This window comes from Oncorhynchus mykiss, chromosome 19, assembly GCF_013265735.2.
Source record: "Oncorhynchus mykiss isolate Arlee chromosome 19, USDA_OmykA_1.1, whole genome shotgun sequence".
NCBI lineage: Eukaryota > Metazoa > Chordata > Actinopteri > Salmoniformes > Salmonidae > Oncorhynchus > Oncorhynchus mykiss.
In genome coordinates, this window is record NC_048583.1 from 903,490 (window position 1) to 929,999 (window position 26,510).

At 40.6% G+C, this 26,510-nt stretch overlaps 1 protein-coding gene and 1 long non-coding RNA gene across 3 annotated transcripts; one reads left to right on the forward strand and one right to left on the reverse strand.

Moving 5' to 3' along the window:
• Nucleotides 1-23,692, reverse strand: LOC118941387. Its single transcript, XR_005037612.1, has 3 exons — nucleotides 23,487-23,692; nucleotides 715-854; nucleotides 1-235 (listed from the first exon to the last, which is right to left on the reverse strand). It is a non-coding gene; the product is annotated as an uncharacterized LOC118941387 (long non-coding RNA).
• Nucleotides 15,396-23,714, forward strand: LOC110515221 (GTPase IMAP family member 9-like). 2 transcript variants are annotated; one of them, XM_036953874.1, is made up of 3 exons: nucleotides 15,396-15,529; nucleotides 20,927-21,001; nucleotides 21,322-23,714. In XM_036953874.1, exon 3 carries the CDS (start codon nucleotides 21,423-21,425, stop codon nucleotides 22,401-22,403), a length of 981 nt encoding a protein of 326 aa, XP_036809769.1. In that variant the 5' UTR covers nucleotides 15,396-15,529; nucleotides 20,927-21,001; nucleotides 21,322-21,422; the 3' UTR covers nucleotides 22,404-23,714. The 2 variants fall into 2 exon arrangements, with proteins under 2 accessions (XP_036809769.1, XP_036809768.1); XM_036953873.1 differs by lacking the exon at nucleotides 15,396-15,529 and adding an exon at nucleotides 15,760-16,211.
• Nucleotides 23,715-26,510: the final 2,796 nt, after the last annotated feature.

A 26,510-nucleotide genomic window follows, 5' to 3' on the forward strand; every position in this document is an offset into this window, starting at 1 on the left:
CTCCACCATCCCTCCCTTCTCCTTCCTCCTTTCATCCTCCACCATCCCTCCCTTCTCCGTCCTCCTTTCATCCTCCACCGTCCTTCCTTTGTCCTTCCTCCTCCACCACCTCTTCTTCCTCCACTTTCTGCAGGTCGTGGTCGGGGTACCGGAGGAGGGCGAGGGTTCGCCCTAGCTCGGGGTGCAGGGGAGGGACTGGCAGTTTAGGGTTGGCACGTGGAGAAAGAATTTCCCCCTAAGGGGGGAGAGGCGCAGGTGTCAGGCTGCTGGAGAGCATTTTAGCAACATGAAATCGTATTAAAATCTGTTTATATAGACCCCCAGGAAGAATGACATTTTAATTTTTACATTTTCTGACAAGTAAGCAATTGGATAAGGTAATTTTCACTTTTTCATAAATTCTTAGAATGTTTGGGAATTACATATACTAAAGCATATTGATTAATACAAGCACATAAATGCATTTTGAAATGACCTAATTAATGAAAATGAACACAATGTAATGTAGTATAGTGCAAGTTGACAGATGCATTGATCTTTCAATTCATAATTATAGTTTTTTTTACTGATCTATACATGAGTTATTGAGATAGGAATAATGCCCATATTTGTTTTATTATTCATCTGTGATCCTACTCATGTACGTCTCTGAGCAGCAGTATTCCATTTTGCTCATCACTAAGGACATACAAATCTCTTCTCTCATCTACTTACTGTTGCTTTCAGAAGCTGAAATCAGCAATGACCTGAGACTGGTTTTGGTTGGTCTGAGTGGATTGGAGAAGAGTGCAGCATGAAACACCATCATGGGCCAAAAGCTGTTTGATTCCAGAATCAGTCCCAAGTCACTGACCCTGAAGAGTGAGAGCAGAGAGAGAGACGGGGCTGTGTGGGAGGACAGTGATGGTTGTGGACACTCCAGGTCTGCTCAACAGTGACCTCTCTGAAGAGGAAGTCAGAGATTAGATTGAGAGGTCTTTGTCTCTCTCTAACACCAGGTCCCCATGCCTTCCTACCGGTCATTCAGCTGGGCCGCTTCACAGAGCAAGAGAAGAGAGTGATGGAGACACTGGAGAAGATGTTAAGTCCCTCTGTCAGTGAATATACCATAGTGCTTTTTAGTTATGGAGACACTTCCGTAGAGCTGTTTTTTTAGAGAAGACCAAAACCTGAAGAATTTTGTTCAGAAATGGGAAGGCAGTTTCCAAGTGTTCAACAATGATGTTAAGTGCGATACCAATCAGGTCAGAGAGCTTTTAGACAAAGTAGAACAGGTAATAAGACAGAGTATGCAAAATTATGAAGATAGTCGAATAATTACACTAAACATCATCACTTCTTCTTTGGATTTGACTGTGGTTTCTCATCAGGATGTTAATCAAAGCATCAGAGCCTGTGAACAGTGCTACATTTTACAAGGTAAAAATCTGTCTTTCTGCCCTTAACAAGGCAGTGTTCCACGGTAAACCATCATTGTAAACAAGAATGTGTTCTTAACTGATCTGCCTCGTTAAATAAAGGTTAAATAATAATTAGGCCCCAATCTATGGATTTCGTATGACTGGGCAGGGGCCCAGCCAATCAGAATGAGTTTCCCCACGAAAGGGCTTTAATACAGACAGAAATACTCCTCAGTTTCATCAGCTGTCTGGATGGCTGGTCTCAGACATTTCAAGGTCCTGAAGTGGCCTACCCAGTCTCCAGATCTCAACCCCATAGAAAATCTTTGGAGGGAGTTGAAAGTCCGTGTTGCCCAGCAACAGCCCCAAGACATCACTGCTCTAGAGGAGATCTGCATGGAGTATTGGGCCAAAATACCAGCAACAGTGTGTGAAAACCTTGTGAAGACTTACAGAACACGTTTGACCTCTGTCATTGCCAACAAAGGGTATATAACAAAGTATTGAGATAAACTTTTGTTATTGACCAAATACTTATTTTCCACCATAATTTGCAAATAAATTCATTAAAAATCCTACAATGTGATTTTCTGGAGAAAAAAATCGCATTTTGTCTGTCATAGTTGAAGTGTTCCTGTGATGAAAATTACAGTCCTCTCATCTTTTTAAGTGGGAGAACTTGCACAATTGGTGGCTGACTAAATACTTTTTTGCCCCACTGTAGATGTCATCCTAACTAACTCGCCCTCCAAATACACCTGTCCGGGGTATCCTGGAATGACATTGACCTCATCCCGTCAGTAGATGATGCCTGGCTATTCTTTAAAAGTGCCTTCCTCACCATCTTAAATAAGCATGCCCCTCTCAAAAAATGTAGAACTAGGAATAGATATAGTCCTTGGTTCACTCCAGACCTGTCTGCCCTTGACCAGCACAAAAACATCCTGTGGCGTTTTGCATTAGCATCGAATAGCCCCGGTGATATGCAACTTTTCAGGGAAGTTAAGAACAAATATACACAGGCAGTTAGAAAAGCTAAAGCAAGATTTTTCAAACAGAAATTTGCATCCTGTAGTACTAACTCAAAAAAGTTATGGGACACTGTAAAGTCCATGGAGAATAAGAGCACCACCTCCCAGCTGCCCACTGCTCTGAGGCTAGGAAACACTGTCACCACCGATAAATCCACTATAATTGAGAATTTGAATAAGCATTTCTCTACGGCTGGCCATGCCTTCCACATGGCTACCCCTACCCCGGTCAACTGCCCGGCACCCTCCACATCAACCCGCGAAAACCCCCACCATTTCTCCTTTACCCAAATCCAGATAGCTGATGTTCTGAAAGAGCTGCAAAATCTGGACGCCTACAAATCAGCCGGATTAGACAACCTGGACCCTCTCTTTCTAAAATTATCTGCCGAAATTGTTGCAACCCCTATTACTAGCCTGTTCAACCTCTCTTTCGTATCGTCTGAGATTCCCAAAGATTGGAAAGCTGCCGTGGTCATCCCCTCTTCAAAGGGGGTGACACTCTAGACCCAAACTGCTACAGACCTATATCAATCCTACCCTGTTTTTCTAAGGTCTTCGAAAGCCAAGTTAACAAACGACCTCTTAGAACTACCCATCCCGGAATCGGGAGAATTGTCATCAACTGACACTAATTAGCATAACGCAACGGACAAAAAAATCTTACTAGAAAATATTCAGATTCATGAAATCACAAGTGAAATATATTGAAACACAGTTTAGCCTTTTGTTAATCACCCTGTCATCTCAGATTTTGATATTATGCTTTACAGCCAAAGCAAGACAAGCATTTGTGTAAGTTTATCGATAGCATAGCATAGCATAATGTCCAGCTAGCACCAGGTAACTTGGTCACGAACATCAGAAAAGCAATCAAATTAAATCGTTTACCTTTGATGAGCTTCGGATGTTTTCACTCACGAGACTCCCAGTTAGACAGCAAATGTTCCTTTTGTTCCATAAAGATTGTTTTTGGAGCCGAAATACCTCCGTTTGTTCTTCACGTTTGGCTGAGAAATCGACCGGAAATTGAGGTCACAACAACGGTGAAAAATATTCCAAATTAGATCTATAATATTGACAGAAACATGGCAAACGTTTTTTTATAATCAATCCTCAAGGTGTTTTTCAAATATCAATTCGATAATATATCAACCGGGACAGTTGGCTTCTTAGTAGGAGCGAGAGAAACAATTGCCGCATTTGTCTATTATGCACAAATCAATCCTCAAGAGCCACCAGCTGACCACTGACGCAATGTTGTCGTTCACGCTCATTTTTCAAAATAAAAGCCTGAAACTATGTCTTGTGATACTAAACACATTAGGGAAGCCATAGAAAAAGGAATCTGGTTGATATCCCTTTCACTGCTCAATAGGGACACATAGGAACGCAGAGGTTTCCAAATAAGAGTCACTGTCTGATTGGATTTTTCTCAGGCTTTCGCCTGCTATATCAGTTCTGTTATACTCACAGACAATATTTTTACAGTTTTGGAAACTTTAGAGTCTTTTCTATCCTAATCTGTCAATTATATGCATATTCTAGCATCTGATCCTGAAAAATAGGCCGTTTACTTTGGGAACGTTATTTTTCCAAAAATAAAAATAGTGCCCCCTAGTTTCAAGAGGTTTTAACAAACAGATTACTGACCATTTCGAATACCACAATACCTTCTCCGCTATGCAATCTGGTTTCAGAGCTGGTTATGGGTGCTCCTCAGCCACGCTCAAGGTTCTAAATGACATCATAACCGCCATTGATAAGAGACATTACTGTGCAGCCGTATCCATCGACCTGGCCAAGGCTTTCAACTCTGTCAATCACAACATTCTTATTGGCAGACTCGACAGCCTTGGATTCTCAAATGATTGCCTCGCCTGGTTTACCAAATACTTCTTTGATAGAGTTCTGTGTGTCAAATTGGAGGGCCTGTTTCCAGACCTCTGACAGTCTCTATGGGTGTGCCACAGGGTTCAATTCTTGGGCCGACTCTCTTTTCTATATACATCAATGATGTTGCTCTTGCTACTGGTGATTTTAGACTGTAAACTCTCCTTCCAGACTCACATTAAGCATCTCCAATCCAAAATTAAATCTAGAATCGGCGTCCTATATCGCAACAAAGCATCCTTCACTCATGCTGCCAAACATACCCTCGTAAAACTGACCATCCTACCGATCCTCAACTTCGGTGATGTCATCTATAAAATAGCCTCCAACACTCTACTCAGCAAATTGGATGCAGTCTATCACAGTGCCATCCGTTTTGTCACCAAAGCCCCATACACTACCCACCATTGTGACCTGTACGCTCTCGTTGGTTGGCCCCCGCTTCATACTCGTCGCCAAACCCACTGGCTACAGGTTATCTACAAGTCTCTGCTAGGTAAAGCCCCTCCTTATCTCAGCTCACTGGTCACCATAGCAGCACCCACTCGTAGCACGCGCTCCAGCAGGTATATCTCACTGGTCACCCCCAAAGCCGATTCCCCCTTTGGTCGTCTTTCCTTCCAGTTCTCTGCTGCCCATGACTGGAACTAATTTCAAAAATTTCTGAAGCTGGAGACTCACATCTCCCTCACTAGCTTTAAGCACCAGCTGTCAGAGCAGCTCACAGATCACTGCACATGTACATAGCCCATCTGTTAACAGCCCATCTATCTACCTACCTCATCCCCATACTGGTATTTATTTATTTATTTATTTTGCTCCTTTGCACCCCAGTATCTCAACCTGCACATTCATCTTCTGCCGATCTACCATTCCAGTGTTTAATTGCAATATTGTAATTACTTCGCCACCACAGCCTATTTATTTCCTTAACTTACCTCATTTGCACTCACAGTATATAGACTTTTTGATTTATTTTGTTCAACTGTATTATTGACTGTATGTTTTGTTTATTCCAAGTGTAACTCTGTGTTGTTGTATGTGTCGAATTGCTACGCTTTATCTTGGCCAGGTCGCAGTTGCAAATGAGAACTTGTTCTCAACTAGCCTACCTGGTTAAATAAAGGTGAAATAAAAAATAAAAAACATTGTTTGTAACATGTTTTCACAACAAATATATTTCATTAAGCTGTTGCCAACCCCTCACTGTGTTTGAGAAAATAATGAAGAAGAGAGGAGGAGATAGAAACGCATGGTGGTGAGATATTCTGTAGTTAAAAGTAATGTCTCAGCCAATTAATTATTAAAATATAGTTAAAGGTTATTTATCAGACAATTCATTATAGAAATATTAAGCTAGCCCAATTATTAGGCAATTCAATATCAAATGCAAATGTATTGATGGATAACTCTGTAAGGCGCCTTGCACAATCAATGAACCAAAAGCATCGCCCAGGTCTATACGTTATCTCCAAGACTCATGGATAAAAAGTTTGTAGCTTAGCATAAGTTAACCAGTCCATTCAGTATGCACACTAAAAAGTATACACTTAAATGTAATTGCTACTATTTTTTATTTTATGTACATGCTAAACCAATTATCTACCAAAGACATCTTGAATCAGTTTTTTTATGTTTATGTCATGCATAATATGTATTGTATAACAGCACAATCATTATTTTAATTAAGTTGGGCTCTACAGGTCTAAAGTACGCATATGCATACGCTCTAATATGTGTTCGAGTGTTTGTTTGAATAAATCATCGCCTTAGAAAATGCTGTCCATTTAGTTGTGTTCGGCTTTGAAACAACATCCACAACGATCATCTTTTCCACTCAGTTTCAACCCGTTGGTTCTTCAAATTTACCAATCACGGTGAGGTGAGTGTTAAAATAACTACACTGTTGTGATGATGTGTTTGATGTGATTTTCAAATTGCATTTGCTTCTACACCTGCATTGCTTGCTGTTTGGGGTTTTAGGCTGGGTTTCTGTACAGCACTTTGAGATATCAGCTGATGTAAGAAGGGCTTTATAAATACATTTCCCTCCTTGACTCAACACTGAGAATTCCGAGGTGACTTAACCTGTCATCAACCACGGTTATCCTGAGGTGGGTTTTAATCAGTTTTAGAGCTGAGAAGCTTCTCTCGCAAGAAGCACTGCTGACTGGTGTAACAACAGAAATCTTGCAAAGTCGAAATAGCTCATGGAAGACCTCTTTAGAAGGTTCTAGAAGCACAACAAAGTAAAGGAGAGTAGATGGTCTGTCTCTTTCACTTTTTTCTCTCCTATCGAGAAGCCCCCTGGTTTGATGAACCTCATGTTTGAGGTCCTCTAAATCTGACTCAAAGGTCTGAGCAAAGTCAAACAGAAGCTCCTCATTCAAAAATGCTGTTCTCTTTGGGTTGAGAGACTGGACCCCTTGCATTATCTCACAATTCTTCTTTGAAAAACCCCTCTGTCAAGACTGTCAAGCACCTGATAAAACATAGCTTTTTTGAAGCTCTCACCATCACTTTGGTCACAACATTGACGAATACGCTGATTCGGTGTGTGAGTTCATTAGAACGTGCGTTGAAGATGTCGTTCCCATAGCAACGATTAAAACATTCCCTAACCAGAAACCGTGGATTGATGGCAGCATTCGCGTGAAACTGAAAGCGCGAACCACTGCTTTTAATCAGGGCAAGGTGTCTGGTAACATGACCGAATACAAACAGTGCAGCTATTCCCTCCGCAAGGCTATCAAACAAGCTAAGCGTCAGTACAGAGACAAAGTAGAATCTCAATTCAACGGCTCAGACACAAGAGGCATGTGGCAGGGTCTACAGTCAATCACGGACTACAGGAAGAAATCCAGCCCAGTCACGGACCAGGATGTCCTGCTCCCAGGCAGACTAAATAACTTTTTTGCCCGCTTTGAGGACAATACAGTGCCACTGACACGGCCTGCAACGAAAACATGCGGTCTCTCCTTCACTGCAGCCGAGGTGAGTAAGACATTTAAACGTGTTAACCCTCGCAAGGCTGCAGGCCCAGACGGCATCCCCAGCCGCGCCCTCAGAGCATGCGCAGACCAGCTGGTCGGTGTGTTTACGGACATATTCAATCAATCCCTATACCAGTCTGCTGTTCCCACATGCTTCAAGAGGGCCACCATTGTTCCTGTTCCCAAGAAAGCTAAGGTAACTGAGCTAAACGACTACCGCCCCGTAGCACTCACTTCCGTCATCATGAAGTGCTTTGAGAGACTAGTCAAGGACCATATCACCTCCACCCTACCTGACACCCTAGACCCACTCCAATTTGCTTACCGCCCAAATAGGTCCACAGATGATGCAATCTCAACCACACTGCACACCGCCCTAACCCATCTGGACAAGAGGAATACCTATGTGAGAATGCTGTTCATTGACTACAGCTCGGCATTCAACACCATAGTACCCTCCAAGCTCGTCATCAAGCTCGAGACCCTGGGTCTCGACCCCGCCCTGTGCAACTGGGTACTGGACTTCCTGACGGGCCGCCCCCAGGTGGTGAGGGTAGGCAACAACATCTCCTCCCGGCTGATCCTCAACACTGGGGCCCCACAAGGGTGCGTTCTGAGCCCTCTCCTGTACTCCCTGTTCACCCACGACTGCGTGGCCACGCACGCCTCCAACTCAATCATCAAGTTTGCGGACGACACAACAGTGGTAGGCTTGATTACCAACAACGACGAGACGGCCTACAGGGAGGAGGTGAGGGCCCTCGGAGTGTGGTGTCAGGAAAATAACCTCACACTCAACGTCAACAAAACTAAGGAGATGATTGTGGACTTCAGGAAACAGCAGAGGGAACACCCCCCTATCCACATCGATGGAACAGTAGTGGAGAGGGTAGAAAGTTTTAAGTTCCTCAGCATACACATCACAGACAAACTGAATTGGTCCACTCACACAGACAGCATTGTGAAGAAGGCGCAGCAGCGCCTCTTCAACCTCAGGAGGCTGAAGAAATTCGGCTTGTCACCAAAAGCACTCACAAACTTCTACAGATGCACAATCGAGAGCATCCTGGCGGGCTGTTTCACCGCCTGGTACGGCAACTGCTCCGCCCTCAACCGTAAGGCTCTCCAGAGGGTGGTGAGGTCTGCACAACGCATCACCGGGGGCAAACTACCGGCCCTCCAGGACACCTACACCACCCGATGTCACAGGAAGGCCATAAAGATCATCAAGGACATCAACCACCCGAGCCACTGCCTGTTCACCCCGCTATCATCCAGAAGGCGAGGTCAGTACAGGTGCATCAAAGCTGGGACCGAGAGACTGAAAAACAGCTTCTATCTCAAGGCCATCAGACTGTTAAACAGCCACCACTAACATTGAGTGGCTGCTGCCAACACACTGACACTGACTTAACTCCAGCCACTTTAATAATGGGAATTGATGGGAAATTATGTAAATATATCACTAGCCACTTTAAACAATGCTACCTTATATAATGTTACTTACCCTACATTATTCATCTCATATGCATACGTATATACTGTACTCTATATCATCGACTGTATCCTTATGTAATACATGTATCACTAGCCACTTTAACTATGCCACTTTGTTTTTGAAAACTTTGTTTTCAGCAAAAAACTGGGTCAGGCACTGATTTTACAGTATCGAGAAGCACCAAATTCAAACAATGTGCATTATATTACACACAAAATGCAAATATTGCACTGTTTTTAATCCGTGCAGACAGGACCCTCATCTGTGGATCTTGAAATGTCTGAAATACACATTAAATAATGTCATATCTCTATGGAAATGTATAATTAAGGGATCCACAAGATTAGATACTAACAGCTGCTAACTAAAATGTGTAGTTTAAAGTTTAGGCCTGGCCTACCATTGGGCCCTTTTGGAACAGCATATCTGGTGTCTCTCTTATTGGATATAGGGGGCGCTATTTTAATTGTTGGATGAAAAACGTTCCCGTTTTAAACAAGATATTTTGTCACGAAAAGATGCTATAATTGACAGCTTTGGAAAGAAAACACTCTGACATTTCCAAAACTGCAAAGATATTGTCTGTGAGTGCCACAGAACTGATGTTACAGAAAAAACCCAGATAAAAATCCAATCAGGAAGTGCCGCATTTTTTGAAACCGCCTCATGGCAATGACTCCTTATATGGCTGTGAAGGAGCTAGGAGTCAGCTTATGTTTTCCACGTTTTCCCCAAGGTGTCTGCAGCATTGTGACGTATTTGTAGGCATATCATTGGAAGATTGACCATAAGAGACTACATCTACCAGGTGGTCGCTTGGTGTCCTCCGTCGCAATTATTGCGTAATCTCCAGCTGCAGTATTTTTCCGTTTTCTTCTGGTGAGAAGGCAACTGCCACCACTGATAGATTATCGAATAGATATGTGAAAAACACTATGAGGATTGATTCTAAACAACGTTTGCCATGTTTCTGTCGATATTATGGAGCTAATTTGGAAAAAAGTTTGGCGTTGTAAGTGACTGCATATTCCGGTGTTTTTCTTAGCCAAACGTGATGAACAAAACGGAGCTATTTCGTCTACACAAATAATATTTTTGGAAAAATTTAACATTTGCTGTCTAACTAAGAGTCTCGTCATTGAAAACATCCGAAGTTCTTCAAAGGTAAATTATTTTATTTGAATGCTTTTCTTGTTACTGTGAAAATGTTGCCTGCTGAATGCTAGGCTTAATGCTATGCTAGGCTATCAATACTCTTACAGAAATGCTTGTGTAGCTTTGGTTGAAAAGCATATTTTGAAAATCTGAGATGACAGTGTTGTTAACAAAAGGCTAAGCTTGTGTTTGTATATATTTATTTCATTTAATTTGCGATTTTCATGAATAGGAAACGTTGCGTTATGGTAATGGGCTGGAGGCTATGATTACGCTCCCGGATATGGGATTTCTCGACGCTAGAGGTTATCTGATTAATAACTGTCTCTTAACGGAGCCAAAGATCTAACGTTAAATTATACAGCGACTCATCCTTCGTAAAAGTTGTTCAGGAAACCTAAACCCGATGCTAAACCTTAAAACAGTTGGACGTCAAAATAAATGCTTCTTTCAACAAGAGGTGAAATGAGATGTCAATCAGCATCAAACTGCATGTAGAACATTATATTTTGGGGTGGCACCCGGTGTGGCCAATCAGATGGCAGCGGTTTCCAGTGCAAACCTGGACACCCCACTGGCTACGCCCCTGGGGTTAAGTTTAGGAGTTAGGTTAAAGGGTTAAGGTTAGGGTTAGGGGAAGATTTAGCTAACATGCTAAGTAGTAGCAAAGTAGCTAAAAAAGTAGTAAGTAGTTTAAAAGAAGCTAATTAGATCAAACGTGCAAGTTGTCCGTGATGAGATTTAATATAATATAAATATGGAAAGGACCTTTTCCCCACAATGTGACCTTACTAGGAAAACTTCCAGGTCTTTAACTAAGGCCTGGAGCTTTCCTGGTCAGGTCATGTATAGCTTCTTCTAGAATTAAGGAATATAAGGAAAGGAAGCCATTTAAGAGTATTGAGACACAGCCATGTGAGCCACAGTGGCCTGGTCTGTCTGGATCCTCCAGGCCAGCAGAGGGATAAAAAATGATATACCGCTCTGGGGACCCCAGGCAAAATGGCATCATATTCCCTATATAGTGCAGTACTTTTGATAAGGGCCCATGGAGCTTAGGTAAAAATCAGTGAAATAGGGTGCCATTTCAGACAGTCAGACAAGGAACCAGCAGCCCTATGTAATCAAGAGTGCAGCGATTATCATCAACAGTGTTAAAAAAATATATATTGTAAAGACTATATACACCTCACTCACTTTATATTCAATTATTACACTCAGTTCTCTAATATCTCACACACGGGTACAGGAAAATAACCAGCGAACCATTAACATTACAAAACAGACATTAGGGGACAAACTATAGTCATTCAGTCACACACATACTCTTTCACACTCTTTCACTCTCTCACCATCTCTCACTTCTCACTCTCTCTCACACAGAACTTTGAGAGTTATTATTTGTACAATAAATAAGGAGAATTGCTTTTCATGATGTTTCAAAATGACACAAGCTGATAAAGCGCAGACACACTGAGAGGATACCTGTATCATAGAGGGTTATAGGAAGAGGGGTTTGAGGGAAGAAGAAGCACCTGGTTGAATGAAATGCAAATCTCCAGCACCACCCAGACCAGTGAGGGATCATTATGTAGCATGAACAAGGATTTAACACCATAGTACCCTCCAAACTCGTCATTAAGCTCGAGACTCTGGGTCTTGAGCAAATTATGGACAAGCAAAAAAGCTAATTATGGACTCCTCTTTAAATCTGTGTATTCCTCACTGCCAAGACCTAGGATCAAGGGAGACTAAAGTTTTGTAAAACTATATCTCTTGACACATTGATGAAAATAATCATGACCTCTAAACCTTCAAGCTGCATACTGGACCCTATTCCAACTAAACTACTGAATGAGCTGCTTCCTGTGCTTGGCCCGCCTATGTTGAACATAATAAATGTCTCTCTATCCACCAGATGTGTACCAAACTCACTAAAAGTGGCAGTAATAAAGCCAAACCTTAACCCAGAAAATATAAAAAACTATTGGCCTATATCGAATCTCCCATTCCTCTTAAAAAGTTTTGAAAAACCTGTTGTACAGCAACTCACTGCCTTCCTGAAAACAAACAATGTATACGAAACACTTCAGTGTGGTTTTAGACCCTATCATAGCACTGAGACTGCGAAGGTGGTAAATTACCTTTTAAAGGCGTTAGACCGAGGCTCTGCCTCTGTCCTTGGGATCCTAGACGTTAGTGCTGCTTTTGATACCATCGATCACCACATTCTTTTGGAGAGATTGGAAACCCAAATTGGTCTACAAGGACAAGTTCTGGCCTGGTTTAGATCGTATCTGTCAAAAAGATATCAGTTTGTCTTTGTAGATGGTTTGTCCTCTGACAAATCAACAGTAAATTTCGGTGTGTTCCTCAAGGCTCCGTTTTAGCACCACTATTGTCTTCACTATGTTACCTCTTGGTGATGTCAATCGGAATCAATGTTATCTTTCAATACTATGTGGACGACACACAGCTGTATATTTCGATGAAACATGGTGAAGCCCCAAAATTGCCCTCCCTGGAAGCCTGTGTTTCAAACTTAGGGAAGTGGATGGCGGCAAATGTTCTATTTTTAAACTCCAACAAAACAGAGATGCTAGTTCTCGGTCCCAAGAAACAAAGAGATCTTCTGTTGAATCTGACAATTAACCTTGACAATTAACCTTGAATGGTTGTACAGTCGTCTCAAATAAAACTGTGAAGGACCTCGGTGTTACTCTGGACCCTGATCTCTCTTTTGACGAACATATCAAGACTGTCAAGGACAGCTTTTTTCCCATCTACGTAACATTGCAAAAATCAGAAACGTTCTTGACCAAAATGACGCAGAAAAATGTATCCATGCTTTTGTCACTAGGTTAGACTACTGCAATGCTCTACTTTCCGGCTACCTGGATAAACTTCAGTTAGTGCTTGACTAGAACCAAAAAATGTGATCAAATTACCCCAGTGCTAGCCTCTCTACACTGGCTTCCTGTTAAAGCTAGGGCTGTTTTCAAGGTTTCATTGCTAACCTACGAAGCATTACATGGGCTTGCACCTACCTATCTTTCCGATTTGGTCCTTCCGTACATACCTACACGTATGCTACGGTCACAAAACGCAGGCCTCCTGACTGTCCCTACAATTTCTAAGCAAGCAGCTGGAGTCAGGGCTTTCTCCTATAAAGCTCCATTTTTATGGAATGGTCTGCCTATCCATGTGAGAGACGCAGACCCAGTCTCAACCTTTAAGTCTTTATTGAAGACTCATCTCTTCAGTAGGTCCTATGATTGAGTGTAGTCTGGCCCAGGAGTCCCTAGGAGGGGTGCGTCACTTGAGTGGGTTGAGTCACTGACGATATCTTCCTGTCTGAGTTGGCACCCCCCCCCCATTGGGTTCGTGCCGTGGGGGAGATCTTCGTGGCCTATACTCGGCCTTGTCTCAGGGTAGTAAGTTGGAGGTTGAAGATATCCCTCTAGTGGTGTGGGGGCTGTGCTTTGGAAAAGTGGGTGGGGTTATATCTTGCCTTTTTGGCCCTGTCCAGGGGTATCGTCAAGACGGGGCCACAGTGTCTCCTGAACCCTCCTGTCTCAGCCTCCAGTATTTATGCTGCAATAGTTTGTGTCGGGGGGCTAGGGTCAGTCTGTTATATCTGGAGTATTTCTCCTGTCTTATCCGGTGTCCTGTGTGAATTTAAGTATGCTCTATCTAATTCTCTCTCTCTCTTTCTTTCTTTCTCTCAGATGACCTGAGCCCTAGGTCCATGTCTCAGGACTATATGGGCTGATGACTCCTTGCTGTCCCAAGTCCACCTGGTCGTGCTGCTGCTACAGTTTCAATTGTTCTGGCTTTGGCTTTGGAACCCTGACCTTCTACCTTGATCTGCTAACTTGTCCCAGACCTGCTGTTATCAACGGTAGAGAGGAAGAGATACTCTGAATGATAGGCTTTGAAAAGCCAACTGACATTTACTCCGGAGGTGCATTTACTCCGGAGGTGCTGACTTGTTGCACCCTCTACAACCACTGTGGTGATTATTATTTGACCCTGCTGTTGTCTATGAACATTTGAACATCTTGGCCATATTCTGTTATAATCTCCACCCGGCACAGCCAGAGGAGGACTGGCCACCCCTCATAGCCTGGTTCCTCTCTAGGTTTCTTTTTAGGTTTTGGCCTTTCTAGGGAGTTTTTCCTAGCCACCATGCTTCTACACCTGCATTGCTTACTGTTTGGGGTTTTAGGCTGGGTTTCTGTACAGCACTTCGACATAGGCTGATGTAAGAAGGGCCTTATGATTGATTTAATGATGACAGTTTATTAAAGCTGTATCTACCAATGATGATACTTACAGTAACAAGCTAATCAGAAGTGCCTTGCATGTAGAGGAAGGGTTCTAGTAGAAAAAAAACAGAGCCCCTGTCCAGAAACAACTCTTCCTATACAGCACTGGTGGAGATCTGAGAGGATTGGACAGGTTGAAGCAATAATGAAATTCCACCTAGCCTATCAGAGGGCAAGGTGAAGCTATCACCATAGTAATCATTCATGTCTTCTCAGATCTCTACAAGTATCTTGGGGAAAGGTTTGTTTCTGGATAAAAATAGAGACGCATCTCCATAATGAATTAAAATTTCATCTAGCAACAGACCAACCAATATCCTAGCCAGCAGAAGGGTTTAGTAGTTAGCTACTTACGTGCTTTCAAGACATATTTTATTTATTGGTATTATAAATAAAATATGTTTTAATTGACAAGATTCTCAGCATAAAAACAGTAAAGAAAATAAGAGACTCACTCAGCTGTGAGTCTTTCTGGGTACGTTTCTGAGAGCTTTGCACACCTGAACTCTACAATATTTGAACATTATTATTTTTACAACTCATCAAGCTCTGTCAAGTTGGTTGTTGATCATTGCTAGACAGCCATTTTTAAGTCTTGCCATATATGTTCAAACCTATTTAAGTTGAAACTAACTAGGCCACTCAGGAACATTCATTGTAGCCTTGGTAAGCAACTCCAATGTATATCGTTATTTTATGCCTGGTTATGACACCTACATAAGTGTCAAAACCCACATTTATTCAAATTATTTTTCTCCCTGCCAAGAAGATTCCTTTTGTTTTACGTTAGTTTCTTAAATCCTTTGTTGTTGCAATAAATTCTTTACAATCATTTTCTTCATCATGTTTTATAAAAGTTTCATGATGCTTTATGACCATTCTGTGTCACTTTACTTGGACGAATAAAATGGTCGAGGTTCTGTCCGAAAAGATATGCAGGCAGTGCATTGAATCAACCAAAGGTTGCGTGCCACATCTTCCAGATGGCACTATCATATGATGTGGTTAGCTGACATTAAATACCTATCCAAGCGTTGTAAGATATAGCTTTAGTCAGCTTGCGTCAGTAACATAGTCACCGCAGGAACTCAACACAGCATTTCCAAGAAATCACGTGACTGACTAGAAAGCAAAAACGTTCATACGAACCCAAACATTGCTATAAAACATTGGCTGCATCTCCAATTGTAGACATATGCCTCCAGATATCTAGCTCAAAAGGCAGGCAAAGGTAAGGACGACCATAAAGTTACTATTACAAGACAAGCCTGAAACACATTCCTGTTGCATGTTTTGATATTACAAATGGGTGTTCTTTCCAAATTGACATTCAAAAATGATCTGTGAAACTTTTACAAAGACTGCATATGCAATTTATTTTATACAAAGCATTCTATAATATGTTTATCGTAACGAGAGTAAGTAATGAATACATGTCATGTTATATGTCATGTTATAATTTTGACGCCTGCACTATAAAAGCTCTCTTACCATTTTAAAGCTAGAATCCTTCATTGAAACCATAACAATGCGTTCTCCCCACCCGTTATGCTAAAAAGCTAAGGACTGGGGCTGGATAGATTTAACCACTCAAATTCATAGACAGAGCTATAGACTGATATCAAATGTATAGTTTTATCCATGTATGTTTACAAATAGAATTAAACAAGTTTAGGCCGTAATTCAATCAGATCAAGGAGATAGCCGACAGCCGCATAGCTTATCTTTAGGCGGTGCCGTAGCTGCTCTTGTGATCATTGTCATGAAGCCACACCCTTCCCACTTGCATTAGATTAGATGATCAGCAACGCAGTTAAGCCAAAACCACGGCCGGTTATTCAGAGGGGTGTTTTATTACGCTCCCATTGGATAGCTAGCATTGTCTCACTCACGGGATCAGCGCACCTTCCAAGGTAAGGACGGAAAGTGTACTTTAACAATTTGCTGCCTACCGTAATGCAGACCTATTATTATTTTATTATTATTATCATCATCATTATCATGTTAACATTTGCCCATGTATTTATTTTCAGAGTTTCAATGAATTGTAAAAATGTTTCAGAACTCTGCTATCAGCTAAATTAACCTAGGCTCGGTATCTGAAGTTGTTATATTATCGTTAGTAGCATATGCTTAAATCTTTATTTCTCAAATGTTTTTTTGCGCTACGTGATATTCACTTCCGGACTTGGAGATCGCTCAAAGCGTGGTAGAACGCTACTCTGAATAACGGGGTGTGGTTTTGTCTTAACTGCGTTGGGGAAAAGAAAGACGCTGTTCAGACGAGAACATGTAGGCTATAAATAAATAATGACGTTGAAATTGAAAATCAGTCAATGAAACAAATATGTATATCTGCCTAATCGAGGTGTGGATTACATACCACATTCCAGTGATCGAATTGAGAAAAAAGGCTGCAGGTATTTATTTAACGGACTCCGTGCAGCTAATGGCAATGTCCCCAAGGAGCGGATTTAGTCCGGAGAAGTAACACTCCAAAAAGTAATTAATAAACCTTTTTCATTTCCATATGTACTAGGAAGCTTAGTTTATTTCTTCGGCTTCAGGAATGTGACTGAAAAAGTGGAGAAAAAAAGTTACTGATTGAAAGTATAACGGGACATCTGTGAAAAATTAGAGGAGCTTACTAAGGTCTTCAAAAACTCATATTAGACCGGGAGCCTACCGGGAGCCTAATGCATTATGTCCCTTGCGCTGCTGGTTCACCAGTATGAAGAAAATTGCAAACAGCTTTTTTTGTTCCAGCCCTCAAGAACTGTTGTCTGCTAAAGATGATAATCCGTTTCCATCTGCCAATTTATGTCAATTTATGGGTAGTATCCAGACGATTTGTCCACAGAGCTTCCTATACTCTATTTCAGTAAGGTGTTGATGCCGGTACTAAGAAGAATGAGAGGCTCAATTAAATATGTTACAGAACTGCTGTATTTGAAGCACAACTCCCTTCTTCCCAGTTTCCCTGACGTTGCTATGGCAATATAGCTGTATTTAACTTCCCTGTAACTGCTGCTTCTGCAGACAGATCCTTTTCTACACCAAAACTCAGAACTACCTAAGAAGTACAATGTCTCAGGAAATACTGTCTGGGTTGGCAGACTTCAGGACACCAGGGGAGTCTCAAATTTAATTTGATTTAATTTACCTTGAATTTTGCAGCCTATTTGTTTGTTTATCTGTTAGCCAGATAAAATCTTGCTACTGTTATAGCCTCGCTACTGTATATAGCCTCGCTAATGTTATTTTTCCCTGTCTTTTTACTGTTGTTTTTATTTCTTTACTTACCCATTGTTCACCTAATACCTTTTTTGCACAGTTGGTTATAGCATGTAAATAAGCATTTCACTGTAAGGTCTACCTACACTGTTGTATTCGGCACCCGTGACAAATAAACTGATTTGAGTTCAACATTAAAGTGGCTGAATTTATCTTCAAGCCGACAACTTGTCATTGTTAAGCTATTAGAGTACCTTTTTATAAAATGTTTATACATATCAGCTACAGTTGAATTCGTAAGTTTACATACACTTAGGTTGGTCGGCCGATTAATTAGGGCCGATTTCAAGTTTTCATAACAATCGGAAATCGGTATTTTTGGAAACCTATTATTATTTTTTTCTACCTTTATTTAACTAGGCAAGTCAGTTAAGAACACATTCTTAATTTCAATGACGGCCTAGGAACGATGGGTTAACTGCCTTGTTCAGGGGCAGAATGACAGATTTTTACCTTGTCCGCTCGGGGATTAGTTTTTGTAACCTTCCTGTTACTAGTCCAACGCTCTAACCACCTGCCTTACATTGCACTCCACGAGGAGCCTGCGTAGCAGTCTGACTACCTGTTACGCGAGGGCAGCAAGAAGCAAAGATAAGTTGCTAGCTAGCATTAAACTTATAAAAAAACAATCAATCTTCACATAATCACTAGTTAACTACACATGGTTGATGATATTACTCGTTTATCTAGCGTGTCCTGCGTTGCAAATAATCGATGCGGTGCCTGTTAAAAGGAACCACCAGCTTTCATGTGTTCTCATGTTCTGAGCAAGGAACTTAAACGTTAGCTTTTTTACATGGCACGTATTCCACTTTTACTTTCTTCTTCAACACTTTGTTTTTGCATTATTTAAACCAAATGTAACTTTTCATTATTTATTTGAGGCTAAATAGATTTTATTGATGTATTATATTAAGTTAAAATACGTGTTAATTCAGTATTGTTGTAATTGTCATTATTACAAATAAATACATAAGAAAAATCGTCATCGGCTTTTTTTTGGTCTTCCAATAATCGATATTGGTGTTGAAAAATCATAATCGGTCGACCTCTATTGGAGTCATTAAAACTAGTTTTTCAACCACTCCACAAATTTCTTGTTAACAAACTATAGTTTTGGCAAGTCGGTTAGTACATCTACTTTGTGCATGACACGTAATTTTCCCCAAAATTGTTTACAGACCGATTATTTCACTGTATCACAATTTCAGTGGGTCAGAAGTTTACATACACTAAATTGACTGTGCCTTAAAACAGCTTGGACAATTCCAGAAAATTATGTCATGGCTTCTGATGGGCTAATTGACATAATTTGAGTCAATTGGAGGTGTACCTGTGGATGTATTTCAAGGCCTACCTTCAAACTCAGTGCTTCTTTTGCTTGACATCATGGGAAAATCTAAAGAAATCCCCCAAGACCTCATAAAAAAAAATTGTAGACCACAAGTCTGGTTCATCCTTGGGAGCAATTTCCAAATGCCTGAAGGTACTACGTCCATCTGTGCAAACAATAGTACGCAAGTATAAACACCATGGGACCACGCAGCCGCCATACCGCTCAGGAAGGAGACACATTCTGTCTCCTATAGATTAACGTACTTTGGTGCGAAAAGTGCAAATCAATCCCAGAACAACAGCGAAGGACCTTGTGAAGATGCTGGAGGAAACCGGTACAAAAATATGTATATCCACAGTAAAACGAGTCTTATATTGACGTAACCTGAAAGGCCGCTCAGCAAGGAAGAAGCCACTGCTCCAAAACCGAAATAAATCATTCTCTCTACTATTATTCTATTCTGACATTTCACATTCTTAAAATAAAATGGTGATCCTAACTGACCTAAGACAGGGAATTTTTACTTGGAATAAATTTCAGGAATTGAGAAAAACTTAGCCAAATACATTTAAACTAAGGTGTATGTAAACTTCCGACTTCAACTGTACATTTGGAAACTACGTTCACCGTAGCTAGAATATTTAGCACCCTAACAACCGCTCATTTGGATTAGAAATACAACATTCATTTACACTTAGATGTCTTTCTCTGTCATCTCTGTTGAAACCACTAGATCCGTCTATGGGGAGTAGTTAGTCTCTGGTTGTCCACAGAGGTCACAATGACCTTAGTTGTAGGCCTCTTTGCTTGGAGTGTTCTTAGAATGGATACCACAGGTGTCACCCATGGTGGTGAGAGGGATCTGTTCTTCCCTCTCGTCTTTGGTCAAATTGTCCCAGACTACTTTACATACCCATCTGCAGAGTGTAAATGTTTGGTCTTTACCTCTTCACTCGTCAAGAGTTTTACAATTTTCTGGTCTTGTAGTTTTAACCATTTCAATGTGTGGACCACGTCCTCACCTTCTCAATTCTCTATTTAAATTCTCAGCTAGTCCTTTTAAGCACACTGGCCTGAATGGCGGTTCCATCATGTTGACATGAGCTCTGAGATCACTTGGGCGTGGCTACTGACTGGGCTGACTGAAAAAAAACTATTCTCATTTAGAAGGCTAAAATCACATTGCTATCTTTTCCAAAATAGTTTCATATGTAATACAGTTATCAACATTTAGATGTAAATCTGATATTAGTGAACGCTCTTAAAGTTAGTGCTTCCATTATTAAGTCTTTCTGATCATTTTAATAACGTCACAAAATAGACATGAATTTCTCATATTCCATCTGTGATCATTGAAATATATTGTCCCGGTGTCCATTGCTTGATGTTGAAGTTTTTTGTGCAACGCCCAGACATTCCATTCTCAATTTTACAACCGGCTGTTATTAAGTCATAAAACCGGCCCTGTAAGAGAGAGAGAGTTTGGCTGTCAGACATTGGCCTAGCTGATCCGGCACCTTTGATCCTCACCAAGGAGAGTGTCATGACACTTGTGAAGGGCATCTTTACGATGAAGACATACTCTTGTGTGTGCCTCTTCCTGGTCACATTGTGGCATTGATTTCAGAGAGCCCTTTGAGAGCACAAACTCAATTGTAGCATAGATCTCTTTTCCATTTTCAGATTTATTGGCAAACACCTTCTGTGTCAACATTTTGCAAAGCTCCTGTTTGTTATTAGGGTTTCTGAGGAAGTATTAGAACGTACATGGACGTTGGTTGTCTCCCCATCTGTAGTCTTTTAGACTACTTTGTGGGTAGGCAAAGAATGGACAATGACAGCTCCGTCAATTGTGTTTCCTTTATTTAGGCAGTTATTGTTAATTTGCTTAGAGTTTATACTTTATAGACGAAAAATATTAATCTAAGAAGCAATGTGAGACTGAAAATGTAGATTTAGCAGTTCTGTAAGATCAACAGTGTAATTTTTATCCAACAGAGACCCAAATTTCTCTGGTTGGGAACAATAGACCTGGGAAGACCTTGACAGCATTCCAAAACCCTAACATGACTGGTGAGTACTTCGTCTTCATTTCACTGTATGTAGGCTACAAGACAGTGATGGGCACGGATTTATCTTTTTTTTTTTTATGGGTTTGCACAAAATAATTATATTTTCAGTAATTAATACATTTTCATAAATTATATGTAGGATTACATGTAGCTTAATTTATAGATAATGTAATTGTTAATTTGCTTACAGTCCATATTCTACAGACCAATGTCTAAGAATCTAGAAACTGATCATATTCAGTAGCTATTCTGTATGATGACCAAACAGAAAGAACATCAGACTTCTTTCTACAGTAACAACATCTCCTTCTTATCCAACAGAACAAAATAAAGAGGTCCGTATTGTTCTGGTTGGAAAGACTGGAGCTGGGAAGAGCGCAACAGGAAACACCATCCTGGGGACAAAAGCTTTTAAATAAAAAATGTCCTCTATTTCTGTGACATCAACATGTGAAAAGAAAAGAGGAAATGTGGGAGGGCAACATGTAGCTGTCATCGACACACCAGGCTTGTTTGACACCAAGTTAACACAGGAGGAGGCACTGAAAGAGATCTCACAGTGCCTGCTTTTCTCTGCTCCTGGTCCCCATGTGTTCCTGGTTGTGATCAAGCTGGGAAGATTCACTGAAGAGGAACAGAAAACTGTGGAGATGATTCAGATATTATTTGGGGATGAAGCATCCAGATACACCATGGTTCTCTTCACACATGGAGAGAGTCTTGATGATGACGACGTTGTAACAATTGAAGATTATTTGCTTGAAAATCCACATCTTCAGTGTTTGATTGCCAAATGTAATGGAGAGTATCAGGTCTTCAACAACAAAGATAAGAATTGCTCCCAGGTCACTGAGCTGCTTGAGAAGATAAACAAGATGGTGAAGATGAATGGAGGAAGCCACTACACCACTGAGATGTTCCAGGAGGCTGAGAGAGCGATTGAAGAGGAGAAGAACAGGATCCTGAAAGAGAATGAAGAGAAGATACGCAGAGAGGAGGAGAAACTGAAGATGGAAAAAATTAAAATAAAAGCTCTGGAGAAAGTTCTTAAAGAGGAGAATGAGAGGATCCTGAGAAAGAACAAAGAGCAACAACTCAGATATGAGGAGAAACTGGGGGAAATGAAAATAGAAGCTCGGGAGGAAGCAATTAAAAAGGAGAAAGAGAGGGTCCTGAAAGAGTACGAAGAGCAGAGACTCCGAGAAGAGGAACTGACAGTGGTATCATCCAGAATGTTTGCTGTGGGGGAAGAAATAAAGACGCTGCCAGAAAAACATGAAAGAGAGGCTAGAGATGAAGCTGAACAATTTTCAATTTTCAAATATTTGGATTTCAGTGGAATGTTGGCCCCCGTCTTGAATAAGTCGCTCAGCTACATCAGAAGCAAATGTAATATACAATGAAAATGTGAAACAGCGGTGTACCATCTAACATTGCTTTACTCTACTGATTAACTTGCTTAGATATTCAACTAACTATCTATTGATAAATCTAGCTAGCTAGCTATTGATAAAGATCTGTACATTTTCTGACTTTTTTTTTCTTAGTGTCTCTTCATCTTGCCTGTTCCAGTTCGATATTGTAATGTGGGGTGTCCTCAGAAATTACCTTTTAGATTAGGCCTATATCATGTCATGTGCCATACATCTTCTAAATGCAGGCGGTTGTGGCAATTACATTGACTTCTAATGTAGAGACTCCGAGTTAGAAAATGGTATTTCATACACTGCAGTTGAGAAACAATAAGAAAATGATTCTGCTTTGAAAGCTGATAAACTTCTACCCCCATTTTTGAAAATGGCCCATGAATGTTTTGGTACACCAACTGGAGAACTCTTCTTTGTCTACACCCAGCCAGCATTGTTAACACCCTCTTAGGCCTTAGACCTACCCATCTCTTTAAGGATTCCTGTGAGGCCATTTGCTAAACAGAGTGTTTAGTTATTAAACAACCAAAGATTTCAAGACTGAAAGCGGTGAAAGTAGTAGCCTACAACATCGGAAAACTCCAGGTAAAAATAAATGTTATCTAGGCCTTGGCTTAGTCATGTTGTTCTTCACATTACCATCTCTGGTAAACACACACTATATCAAACTATATCAACTAAAATCAACATTTATTTGTCACATGCACAGGATACAGAAGGTGTAAACAGTTCAGTGAAATTGATACTTGCAGAGTGGAGTCTTTTGTTTAGACATTAGACAACAATTAATCATAATCCCAACTCATAATACCATTAATCTGTAGCTAAAGATAACCTACTAGGTTCAATGTTATGTAGCTAGCTAACATTAGGCTATAACTAGCATTGCAGAGATTTGAGATATTAATAATATTGCTACACACTTCATACACGTAACGTTAGCTAGCGAACCAGCCAGCTAACGTCAACTAGCTAACAGTACACATTAACTTGCAATAAAGACAACTTTCTGACAAAATTTGAAATGTATAATATCTGAAAATGTAGCTAGACTCTTACCCTTATACATGGATGAATGATTCTCCCTCTGCCATGGTTGCCCTTAGATTGAAGACGTAATGCTGAGATGGGTGTTTTATACAACAACCTCCTGTGTCTTCTTCTTCTGTATGTTTTATGGCAGACTACAGCCCAAAAAGGTGTGTTACCGCCACCAACTGGACAGGGTTGAAAACACCAAGGTAAAAATAAAACCCATGTGATAGGGAAAACGAACTTTATCCACCCAATATAAAACAATAAAAAAACACATTGACAACCAAAACCCCAAAACTCCCACTTCTTCCTTCAAATGTCCATATCTCCATTCTCAGGGTCTATGACCTGAGAGGATGGTATGGCTTGTGACAATACTCCTTGCAATTCCTCCGCCAATAAGTCTTTCAGTCCTATATCCACCTTAGCAGTGCCATTAATCACCATAGCTAAAACGACCACATAGTCCACCTTCTTAACTTTAACATATTTGGGTACTGCTGTTGAACTGCAAACCCTGCAGCCTTCAGTGAAGGCCTATTCAACACCATGGACTCTTCGGGAGCACCATTCGAACCCTTAACTCTTCTAACAGCCACTGCATATGACATTCTCTGGACAGACCTGACATTTGCCATCCCATTCTCTTTCACCCTTGTTGGGCTTTCCAAAGACGTGGCTTCATGGTTCCCACCACAATTGCAACATGTCACATTTGCATCACATTTAAAACACATGATATGATCTTTTCCACAACTTGAACATCTCGGCTTCTCCCTTCTGAAAACACATGACCAAAACCTTTAAAATGATCACATTGCATTGGAACAATTAACAAACGACTCATTAATAAACCAAACCATACTCATTAACAAACCAAACCATACTCATTAATAAACCAAACCATACTCATTAATAAACCAAACCATACTCATTAACAAACCAAACTCATTAATAAACCAAACCATACTCATTAATAAACCAAACCATACTCATTATCAAACCAAACCATACTCATTAACAAACCAAACTCATTAACAAACTAAACCATACTCATTAACAAACCAAACCATACTCATTAACAAACCAAACCATACTCATTAATAAACCAAACCATACTCATTAATAAACCAAACCATACTCATTAATAAACCAAACCATACTCATTAATAAACCAAACCATACTCATTAACAAACCAAACCATACTCATTAATAAACCAAACCATACTCATTAATAAACCAAACCATACTCATTAACAAACCAAACCATACTCATTAACACACCAAACCATACTCATTAACACACCAAACCATACTCATTAACAAACCAAACCATACTCATTAACAAACCAAACCATACTCATTAACACACCAAACCATACTCATTAACAAACCAAACCATACTCATTAACACACCAAACCATACTCATTAACAAACCAAACCATACTCATTAATAAACCAAACCATACTCATTAACAAACCAAACCATACTCATTAACACACCAAACCATACTCATTAATACACCAAACCATACTCATTAACAAACCAAACCATACTCATTACCAAACCATACTCCTACAAGATAAGAAGGAATATTCTCACCACTGTATGCTACTTTGCTCCCTTATTCCTTTGGACAATATTCCATGATTCAACCGCCATTATATTCACGCTCCACATCAATGTCCACTTCCGCCATCTTTTAGCTAACTGTGTTATCTTTTCGAATCTCTCCGCATTTGGAAATAATCTCTCTGCTTCCACAGGGCATTCCACTGATTTCAAAACTCTGTCAACTTCTTCCGTGACAAAAACACTATTAATTGCCGTTTCTTCTGATGACAGTGATGACAGTGTCTGGTGGAATTAAAATGTTTTTATCTAAATCCGGTAAATCTTCATTGTCTGATTCCGAGAGGCAGCATTGCATGATGGTCCTCCAGAAAGTAGTCCACAAATTGTTACGTTCTGACCATAGTTCTGTTATTTTATTCTTTGTTTTAGTATGGTCAGGGCGTGAGTTGGGGTGGGTAGTCTATGTTTGTCTTTCTGTGTTGGTTTTTGTGTTCAGCCTAGTATGGTTCTCAATCAGAGGCAGGTGTCGTTAGTTGTCTCTGATTGAGAATCATACTTAGGTAGCCTGGGTTTCACTGTTGGTTTGTGGGTGTTTGTTTCCGTGTGAGTGTTTGTCGCCACATGGTACTGGTTCGGTTTTCATCACATCGTTTAAGGTTTTGTATTTCAGTGTTCAGTTCGTAAATCGTCATGAACACTTACCACGCTGCATCTTGGTCCGATCCTTACTCCTCTTCAGACGAAGAGGAAGAATGCCGTTACACAAATACTGAACAGCTCATGTTATAAACAGAAGCGTGCTACATGGCAGACCAATCCAAACTCATCTCTTAGCAAGTTGAGGTGACTAAACTGCTTGGAGTAACCCTGTATTGCAAACTTTCATGGTCAAAACATATTGATACAACAGTAGCTAAGATGGGGAGAAGTCTGTCCATAATAAAGAGCTGCTCTGCCTTTTTAACATCACTATCAACAAGGCAGGTCCTGCAGGCCCTAGTTGTGTCGCACCTGATCAGTTGTGTGGTCAGCTGCCACAAAGAGGGACTTAGGAAAATTACAATTAGCTCAGAACACGGCAGCACGGCTGGCCCTTAAAAGTACACGAGGAGCTAACATTAATGATATGCATGTCAATCTCTCATGGCTCAAAGTGGAAGAGAGGTCTCTTCACAATCCCCAAGTCCTGAACAAACTATGGGAGGCGCACGAAACTACATAGAGCCAAGACTACATGGAACTTTATTCCACATCAGTTAACTGATACAAGTGTTAGAATCAGATTGTTTTTTAAAACAGGTAAAAATACACCTTATGGAACAGTGGGGACTGTTAAGAGACACACACACAGGTACAGACACACGCATGTGCTCAAAAACGCTAGCACACACACTCTACACACACGTGTATTGTATTATTGTTGTATGGTGGTATTGTACATTTTGAATTGTAGATATGTAGTGGTGTAAT

What these genes read in the sequence shown, in the direction of transcription:
- LOC110515221 (XM_036953874.1), top strand. Translation starts at nt 21,423, where the DNA reads ATGTCCTCTATTTCTGTGACATCAACATGTGAAAAGAAAAGAGGAAAT.